At 30.6% G+C, this 10886-nt stretch overlaps 2 protein-coding genes across 2 annotated transcripts; one reads left to right on the forward strand and one right to left on the reverse strand.

Annotated features, from left to right (window-relative positions):
• Positions 1 to 1212: 1212 nt before the first annotated feature.
• On the forward strand, positions 1213 to 2829 carry LOC111621079. The gene has a single exon (XM_023363139.1). It carries the CDS (start codon positions 1213 to 1215, stop codon positions 2827 to 2829), a length of 1617 nt encoding a protein of 538 aa, XP_023218907.1.
• A 3798-nt stretch (positions 2830 to 6627) lies between these two features.
• On the reverse strand, positions 6628 to 10550 carry LOC111621088 (inactive rhomboid protein 2-like). Its single transcript, XM_023363148.1, has 5 exons — positions 10309 to 10550; positions 10091 to 10222; positions 8081 to 8245; positions 6989 to 7158; positions 6628 to 6909 (listed from the first exon to the last, which is right to left on the reverse strand). Exons 1-5 carry the CDS (start codon positions 10355 to 10357, stop codon positions 6643 to 6645), a joined length of 783 nt encoding a protein of 260 aa, XP_023218916.1. The 5' UTR covers positions 10358 to 10550; the 3' UTR covers positions 6628 to 6642.
• Positions 10551 to 10886: the final 336 nt, after the last annotated feature.

The raw sequence follows: 10886 nt of genomic DNA on the forward strand, positions 1-10886 counted from the left end.
TTATTATTTATATTTATATATGTTGAGTAAATCTACTGCATTAAAATACATTATTTTCTTGTAAGGGGGACAACTTCTGTAGTAAGTATAGATCTTATTTTTGTAATTCAAACCTATAACAATAAAGAAAATTTACATTATCTTACTGTTTCATCTAATAACGAAGGTAATGTAGGTTCACGTTACATTACCTTTATCATGAAAGATATATTAAAAAAATAAATGTAAGTATCTTAGAAAGTTTAAAATAAAACCCATTTTTATAAAAATAAAATGTAGATTTTCCTATAAAAAGGAGATAAGAAGATTCACAGGAAAATGTTTTTATTCTTATGAATTTTTAGCTTAAATGTATAAGCTAAAAATGCTACCTTACTATCCCTTCTGTAATTAATTTGGCTACACTTTTCAAATTGCATACAGTCGACCCCTCTATAACACTGTTGATTATTCCGTTTTATATGAATTCCATGTTGTACGAGTCACTTAGATTTTACAAATACGTGAGCCGTTCACAGCCCGGCACACGTATTTGTAAAATCTAAGTGACTCATACAACATGGAATTCATATAAAACGGAATAATCAACAGTGTTATAGGGGAGGTCGACTGATCCTATAAATTCCTACTGTTGTCTGGTTGTATGTTCGTTCTTTCTTAATTAATTTCGAAAACGTAATTACGTAGATGAAAATTGAGACCGGATATAGAAAGCTGTGACCTCATATGTATACGAACTTCCGATCTGTACCAGAAGTCACGTAATTTTTAAAAAATTATATTTTAAAATCGATTAAATTATTTTGAAACATGTGCAAAGAGATTTTAAACTGTTTTAAATTAATATGTAAGCCATCAANAATAAAATATCAATAAAAGATATTCATATTTTCTTTTCTTTGAAACTTCTAAATTTCTTTTTCTGTAAAGAAATTTACAAGAAATTTTTGTAAAAGAAGATTCTATTGTAAAGGTTCTAAAGCATTTACATTTTTCTTCTTTTTTTTTTTTGGAAAATGTAACTTCTTCAATAGGGTTCAATTTAATTTTCTTACTTTTCCTCTGTTATAATATTACTGTATAACAGAGGAAAAGTATGGCCATGGCTCAAAAAATTACTCCTCCCCCCGAAATTATTACATTTTTTGGACTTAGGGTACCTCGAAACGTTGAGAAATATAAAACCAATTTGGTGGTAATTTTTTTTTCTGTATGTATGAATGGAGGCAGGTTAAAACATTAAAATATCTAGGAGTGCACATAGATCCCAATCTCAGTTGGCACCACCATATTAATGAGCTGACCGCAAAAACAAAACAACGAATAAACCAGATTAATTGGATTATGGGAAAGTATTGGGGGCTAAATCCAAGAAATAGTACCCTCATTTATAAAACTGCTATAGAACCGGCCTTACTATATGCTGTGCCGGTATGGCAAGAAGCACTAGATAATATACATATAAAGAAAAGATTACTTTCGGTACAGAGGCAAGCTGCTATTAAAATCACTAAGGCGTATAGAACGGCGCCAACAGATGCTTTGCTGGCGATAGCAGGCTTGACCCCTATTCATATAACTGCTAAGTCCAAAGCCTGGCAATGGATTGTAACGAATACGAGAATATGGGGAAAAACAACTGAAGAAATAAACAAAAACATTAGAAATAAGCTTATACCGAAGAATATAAAAGAAATATCAGAAAATATATTAACAACCGAAATTGACAAGATTGACAATAGTATTAGCTTGGAAATTCACCCAGCAGAAAGCATGAAAATCAAAGTTAGCTTAGAATATGAAAATAAAAAGGACAAGGACTATCAGTGGTTAGTTTACACTGACGGGTCTAGGCAAACAGAAGGAGCCGGTGCTGGAATCTACATCACAAAAACAAATTCAAAAGTTAAAACTTATCAGGCTAACTTTAAAATTGCAAACCACTGTACCATAACACAGGCGGAATTATGGGCTATTTACAAAGCATTGATACATATAAGAACAAACCTGGAAACATACAAAGGTAGTATAAAATTTTATATTGATAGTAGAGTAGCACTGCAGACACTAAGGAAGGAAAAGAACATCCCATTACTGGCAGTAGAAATTATTAGAGAGGCCCATAAAATTGCGGATAACAATAATTTGTTCTTCAGTTGGATACCGGCGCACCAAGGAATAAAAGGAAATGAAATGGCAGACTTTTTAGCTAAAAGGGCAGTTACATCGGATTCGAAAATAACATATAAAAGGATACCAATGAAAGAGTTAAAGAAACAAATGAGGAATTGGGAAGTTACAACCTGGCAGAAGGAATGGGAAAATTCTACCACAGGTAGACATTGCTTCCAATTTTTTCCAATTATCAAGGATAGACTCCGCAACAAACATTATAAAATTAGTCATGAAACTACCCAGATTCTGACTAATCATGGTAGCTTTCAAGCTTATTTATATAGATTCAAAATATCAAGGAGAAAAAATTGTGATTGTGACGAGGAAAGCGAAGGAGATGCGAATCATCTACTTTTTGACTGTAAAAAATACGAGCAAAGCAGACAACAATTTTTTAGACAATGCATGTTACATGGTATAAGGTGGAGAACAGATCAACATAGAATAATTAACAATAAAGAAGTATGGGAAAGCCTGGAACAGTTTATAACTAAAACAGGAACCCTATTACCAGACTATAGCAAAACCAAAGCACAAAATACAGTCCAAAGTCAACAAAGCAGCGGTGCAGTAGCAGAAAGTGATCTAAGTGACAACCAAGACAACGACAGAGAAATTAACAGCGCCAGTGAAGATACTGAAGACAGCGAGTGACCGAGAGGATTCCAAAAGATTCACCTGTTCAAAAGTTGTTCATAATATGGTGTGCTTATAATTGACGCAAAAGCTCTTTGTGTGATTATCCATGGGGTCCTTCCAGGCAGCGACAAGGGAACAGCATGTACATTCATCTGTTTAATAATTGTTAGAATAAGATAATTAATTATAAGGTAATATGGATGATTATGGCTGCCTTAAAAAGACTAATAATGGACTTTGTAATGGTGTTATTGTAACAATAATACCAACTTATGTATATTTAANATTCCGTTTTATATGAATTCCATGTTGTACGAGTCACTTAGATTTTACAAATACGTGAGCCGTTCACAGCCCGGCACACGTATTTGTAAAATCTAAGTGACTCATACAACATGGAATTCATATAAAACGGAATAATCAACAGTGTTATAGGGGAGGTCGACTGATCCTATAAATTCCTACTGTTGTCTGGTTGTATGTTCGTTCTTTCTTAATTAATTTCGAAAACGTAATTACGTAGATGAAAATTGAGACCGGATATAGAAAGCTGTGACCTCATATGTATACGAACTTCCGATCTGTACCAGAAGTCACGTAATTTTTAAAAAATTATTATAGTTATATTATAATTAATAATACATATAATTCAATTGTACTACTAGAGCGACGAGCCTGCTGTTTTTCGGTAAAGTTGCCTTTTTTTTGGTGAGATAATTCTTCTACAATTAATTCCTATACTTTAATTTTGTAAGGTATAGTTTCTATAGTTATATATCGATATATTTTTTTTATATTAATACTTTACTATTTCGTAAGAAAATGTAAATTCCTCACAACTACTCTTCCACTAAATTACTTACATTTTCTTGTTTATAAAGTTCTAAAATAAAATATATAAACTTTCGTTTCCTATGTAGATTTAAAGTACAGTATATACTACATTTATTTTACTTTGTAAAGTTTTGAAAATTCAGAAAGGAAAAATAAATATTTATATCTTCATACCTTATAAATTCTATGTAGCTGAATCTTCACTTTTCCGGCTGTTATATATAACAGAGGGAAAGTATGGCGATCGTTCACAGAATTATCCCAAAATGTTTACATTTTTTTGGTCTCGGGGGACATTAAAATATTGAGAAAAGCATAAAAATTAGGGAAAATGTACTGTGTGTATGATGTCAGTGTGTGTAGGGGTACGATTTTCTTCACCTAATTTGAAACTTAATAACTACTGTGGCTTTTGTCGAAAATTTCTGAAATTTGGCATGGAGGTTTGTGTGTTAGAGGGATAGATGATAGTAAATTTTGGTATTTAAAGGTCGAGGGAGTGAGGAGATAGATGAGGTCACGTGTCGTATGTTGAGTCGATATACATTTAACCGTGTAAGAACATGAAATTCAAAAATTAATCTCCATAAATTGATTGCTTTCTATATTCATTACTGTGTTACATTCATTATATTAATATTTCATTAGAAGATGCTTCGCTGCTGATGAATTCTACGGCTTTACATGAATGACTATGACCAACTAATCAAGAATAATCTTGTGAGCTGATTAAATGAAATCCTAGATTAGAGAGTAAAGTAAGATAAATTAATTATATCCATATATTTCTAATTAATTAAACAATAGAACACATTAGAACATTTAAAAGTAAAAATAAATTAATTTTCATTTATATTTTTGGTTTAAAACAGTTGGTATTCTTAATGTAAATATTGTTTTACTTTCGTAGCTATTATACATAACAGAGGGAAAGTATGGCGATCGCAAGACATAATCCCAAAGATTTTTACATTTTTGAACTCAAGGGACTTTAAAATGTCGAGAAATAAAAAAAATAATTGGGGGTTTTCTATATGTATGGATGTTAGTGTGTGGGGGCACACTTTTATTCATCCACTTCGAAGCTTAATAAGGTCTATGCCTTTTTTGAAAAATTTCTGAAATTTTGCACGTAGGTTTGTATATTAAGGTGAAATGTTTGTAGAAATTTTCAAGACAATCGAACTATTGGTTAGGGTAATATTGTCTCCATCCCACCCCTTTAATATTTCCCGAACCAATCTGAAGACTCGAACACAATGTTGGGAAAGTCTAGCAACGACGTGGTTTGGGTTATTGAAATTGACCTTATACACACTTAATTTCCTTAATTATTGCTTAATTACATACTTAATTTGTATTCGTTTTTGTAATTTAAAATTATCTTAAGCGTGCAGATATGTAAATATATGCTTACAAGTCAAATAACAATAGTTTAGACCAGTGTTTCTCAACGGGGGCGATATCGCCCCATGTGGGCGTTTTTCCATGTTGAGGGGGCGATTAGTAACAATTTATATTAATATTTTGGGGGCGAAAAACAATTTTCTGGGTGATATAGTAAAAGATTATATTAAGAAAAATTAGATATTTTATTCGTTATATCGTACAATAATTAAACAAACAACATTACTAGTCAGTAGTCTATTCAATGCAGTACGAATTTGGCATTAGCCTTGTCCCTCTGCATCGGAATTTTGTAGTGAAGGGGGTGATACTACGTTGAAGGGGGCGACGATTCGTTAGAGGTTGAGAAACACTGATTTAGACAAACGTTTTTTATAGTTCTCTATAAGTTTTATAATTTTTTATAAGCTGTATAATGCACACAGAATTATGAAATATAATAATTATTAGCAAATTAAAATCTGCATTTATTTAAAATGATATGTTGAGCTCTAATGAGTATTGTAAATTTAATTAAAAGTACGTGTTTAACTCACAAACTAATGTGATTATACTACATATATCGTAAAGTTAAGTAGTGTATGTTTTATTTCATAAAATGGATAATACGTGACTGTATATTTGTGACTGGGTGCGTGTTTGTAATATTCACGCAAACACAAAACACGTGCGTAAGGTAAAAATACACCTATAAAATACAAAACAGCACACTGAAACAACACAAAAACATAAAAACACACAATACAATACAAACACACATGCACAGGCGAACGTGTACTGGTATATAAAGTGATAATTAAAAAAAAACTAAAAATTTCTGAATGATTGTTGATCAAAAACATAAAAATATATAGAAAAATATACGCATTTCTTTACAGACCAACTTAATAAATCATTACTATCAAAGAAATATTCAAAATCTAAATCATATACACCACGTATTCAACAAAGTATAAAATAACACAATGTTAAATTCAATCCATGAAAATTGCATAAATTCGATTGTGTACAAGTAATTTACTAAGTTAAAAAAAAAATAAAACTTTGCCATTCACTCGAAAGAAAACTTAAAAAGCTCCTCCAGTTCTCTAAGGATTGTAATTCTTTTGTATTTAATATAACATTTTCTGTGATAGTAAAGCAAATAATTACTCTCTGTTTGTTCCATTTTATATTTATAGATGAATATTTGAAAGCAAATTACGGATACCATTCAGAAAACTTTTATCCTTTTAACAATTTCTTTTTCTGATGGACTACTGAGTATATTTTCATGTAACAAAAATATGCATAGAAAATCATCCAAGTGAAGCTAATGATAAAGTAAATACTTTGATTCATTTCCTTTTTTTTTACAAGAATAAATTTTTATATATACAGTATATACACATATAAACATTTTTAAATAAAACGTCGTAACAGATGGCGCCACTGAAATTTTTAATGTTGCCAGGAAAGTTAGCAACTCTGCTGGATGTTTTTAAAATATTGCTTCTATTAGCGCTTCTAACTTAATTTATAAAAGATACTGAAGAAGATATCGCTTTCACGCTATTCATATCGAAACAATATAAACTAATTTCTTATTTAAAGCTTAAAAATACTTACTAGATTACCACCGAACGATGACAGGATATAAATTAAACCAATTCTAACGCAACCAATCATTTCTTCCAGTGGCCTTCCGATAATCCATTGCAAAATTGAAACCAGAAAATAATGTATAAATCCCGCGTGATAGAAAACCGGTAGTATAAATCTCCAACTTTGTCTAATGCCGGTTGGTATGAAAGAGATTCCCTTTTCAGGATAAGTAATTCCGAAAGAACCACAAAATGATGCAAAACAGTTCACCTAATAAGCAAAATACAATTATTATTATTTAGAATTATGCTTCGAAAGCTTTTAGAATATACATATATATGTACAGTACCTCCATGCAGTGATCTTTATGTGGATGCCATCTTCCATGCAAGAATTGGCATTCGATTTCATTAGTAAGAAAGCATTTACCTAGTAAACCGTAGCAGCATGGTTTTAGCACGTGCTTCATACGGGAGTATATAACAGAAGTACATCTTGTTACATCCCATGTTGCACCGTCTGTAATATAATCAACAAAATGTTCGTATTATAGTTACAGAACACTTCCTTCATATTTTATGTACTAACTTAAAATGAGACATAAAAGACGAACGAAATGCATACTAATAGAGACAGCTTCTTCACACTATACATACTGAAAGGGATACATGATGCATACTGGAGACACCCCCTTTCACATGATGAACACTGAAACGACACGCATTCTGAAGGAGACAGCTTTTTCATACTATGCCTTATGAAGGGGACACTCCTTCACATGAAGCATACTGAAACAACACGAACAATGGAGATATCCCCAATCACATAACGCATATTGAAAACATCACCCTTCACATGACACATACTAGAGACAACCCCTTCACAGGATGCATACTAAAACGACGCGCACACTGAAGGAGAAATCCCCTCTCACACTATGTATATTAAAACGCCACGCAATATTGATTAATAAATAAAAATTAAATTCTTCCAGACGAACCGTCGAATAATATAAATAATTTTTTTTATGTATTATAAGATTTAAAATAAAAAAAGTAAAAAAAAACAGAATTTTTAATAAATTAATTCATTCAAAGAAATTTTTTATGTAAATGTCAAAATCTTAAAAAAAACACAACGAAAAAAGATCTGCAATTTAATTTAAAGCTAAAAATCAATTTGATAAGCGTATTTCTTAGAAGGAATCGCTAGAATAATTCAAGAATTTTTATTGTTCTTTCATAAAAAAAAACAGATCTCAATAAAGTTAGAATTTCAATAATATTTTTCGAGTTAATTTTTTACCCAAACGGCTAAATATACACACGCAGACAGACCCTTTTCGATATTTTAAGGAAGTAAAACAATTTTCGAATATTGTTAGTTGTTTTTCTTGTGTAAAAATACAATTTATTAAATTGTACATAATGATAAACCTTACCGTCACTTAAATATTTACACTCGTTCTCGGTTGTTGTCGCTGCTATTTTCCTTAAATCGTTGTAGCAACATCCAAGAGGATCAGATACAGAAAATCCTTGTTTCAATAGATCGTGGATGATAGTAGCATCCTTTCTCATGCAAGGTGTATACACAGCGCCGTGTTCTAGTGATAAAATGTATTTAAAACATTAATGAAAAGTAAATTTTATATAAATTTCATTATATAAAAGTTTTAAGCATTTGAAAAAATTCTAGACCTATAAATTCCAACTGCCTTTAAGTGGAGTAAATGTATGCCAATTATAATGAGGGAAGGGAAAAAAATAATTTTTTTTTTTCAAAATCTCATGTTGTTTTTAATAAAGACCTGTGCTTGAACACTTCATTTTTATTTAGACTTAAGCACAGATCATTCCTATGTTTAAATTCAATGAAGTTCATCTCTGTTAAGAGAAAGAGCTGTACTTAAACTTCGATAAAACTCCTATCTAAATATATTTAAATGCAACGAACAGACAAACGAATGGTTTATCACATTATATATAAGAACATCCTGAAAACCAGTTATAATCAAATAAAAATTGTATAAAATCTAGCAAAATATCTATCGAGACCATTCCTGTAATTTGAATTAATTTATGTGCAGAATTATTCTAAATTTCAAGTAAATTTAGGGGGAGGAAGGAAATAATTCTTAGAATGAATAGTAAATAAATGTATAGCTTCAAGTATAAAATAAAATAATACTTTTGGAGACTTATTGTTAGCACTTTTCAATTATAATTACTTTACATTGCAGTAAATTAATTTCATAAAAGGGAATTATGTAATGGTTTGTTACTAATTAAATATTTTAAATTCAGATATTTCTATACATATAATGCTTTTTTGTTAAAATTGTGAATGAATTTTCTACTTTTAAAATGTAATTGTCTCCTGTTTTACTTGTAACGTTAATTAATTATTTTCGACGAAAGATTCCTGATTACCTTTTCGAAATACACAAAAAGAGGATTAATAAGTTAATCTTTTGTAATATTTTTACTAAATTTCTCGATAGTTCAAGCTAAATTAACTGGTCATTTTTAATGGAGATTAACTTCTAAATTTATTTTCATAAAAAAAAACTATTCATTACAGTGGTTATTTATTATTAAATATTGAAATTTTAATTATATTAAAGGAGTTTTTAAGTCGCAAACAAGACTTCAGATGCATTGTCTTATTAATTAATACAATTTTAGTAGTAAATAATTTATGAGAAGCCTGTAACAAATTATTCTTAAAGGCTATATATATTACAATGATGATATGAAAGATATTTCATGTGCAGTTATCCAAATATGTATAAAATACTCTTTGGGTTATATTTATGTAATAGTTGACGTTTTTTGCATTGTCTTGACATCAATAATTATGCAAGTTTATATCAACATGGGTTTAAAATTCTCTCTGTATTTTCTTTCTATCTTCAGAATAGTTGAAGGTAGTTTCAACCGTAACTTGATATGCTTAATAAATACTACTTTACTAACAGTGCTTGAAATGCTGCCCTTCAAAGATACTAACTTGCTACCACCAATGCTTCAGATGCTATCATTCAAGGAAGCTAACTTGCTCCCATGCTTTAGATGCTAGCAATCAAGGATGCTAATTTGCTTCTAATGCTTAAAATGTGAACTGTATGATTAGGTTGCATATAATTTACACCCATTCATCCAATCACACTCCTACTCACACACCTCAAAATAGAATCAGATTGTTTTACAGTACAAGATATAATAATACAGTCGACCCCCCTATAACACAGTGCCGTTCACAGCCCGGCACACGTATTTGTAAAATCTAAGTGACTCGTACAACTTGGAATTCATATAAAACGGAATTATCAACAGTGTTATAGGGGATCGACTATAATAATACATGTAGTAATTCATAAGTGTGGCAAAAATTGATTAATTTTATTTATTTACTTGCATAAATGTTTGAACTTATTTTAAATACTTACTTATTAAACTTCTTTTTGAAGGTCCAATCCACATATTAGGAGTGTGCCAATAATCTATGGGTTGATGACCGCTAAAAGTATCCACATCAAGCAAAAACTCAACAACTGGATGAAGTCCAACAGGCGCTATACCTGAAAGAAATGTAAATTTTCTTCCATCAAAGTTAAACTTTTCGTATAACAATTAAAATAATACGCATAAATAAAGTGTTACATACCACCAGATGACGAAATTATAATCATTATAAGGAACTGTAACATAGTCATGCTGGTAATAAAATAAGGAAAAGTAACAGCTAGTGGTTTCCTACGTTGAGCAGCAGCAACATCAAGTCTACAGCAGAAAAATTGATTAGTGCTTAATCAACTGTTATAAAAATTCTTTTATTAATTTCCCATATAACAGAGGGAAAGTATAGCGATCGATCAAGAAATGGGCCTACAAGATTTTTACATTTTTGGATTCAGAGAACCTCGAAACGTCGAAAATGTTGGGGGGTTTCTGTATGTATGAATGTTAGTGTGTGAGGGGGCACGCTTAATAAGTTCTGTGCTTTTAGTCGAAAATTTCTGAATTTTGCAGATTGGTTTGTGTTTTATAGGGATTTATGCTGTTAAATTTTGATGGTTAAAGATCGCTAGGATGGGGAGATAAAGGGGGTCGTTTGTCATATCTCGAGTGGGGTCGGACTCAATGACGACTTTATTCGTTATTAGTATTTACAATTTTATATAAAACTCATCCCTACCCTGAAAATTAAGCTATTTGCTATTTTATATCAATTAAAAAACATAA

This window comes from Centruroides sculpturatus, unplaced genomic scaffold (genome assembly GCF_000671375.1).
Source record: "Centruroides sculpturatus isolate CEXI.00-Female unplaced genomic scaffold, Cexi_2.0 scaffold294, whole genome shotgun sequence".
Taxonomy (NCBI): Eukaryota; Metazoa; Arthropoda; class Arachnida; order Scorpiones; family Buthidae; genus Centruroides; species Centruroides sculpturatus.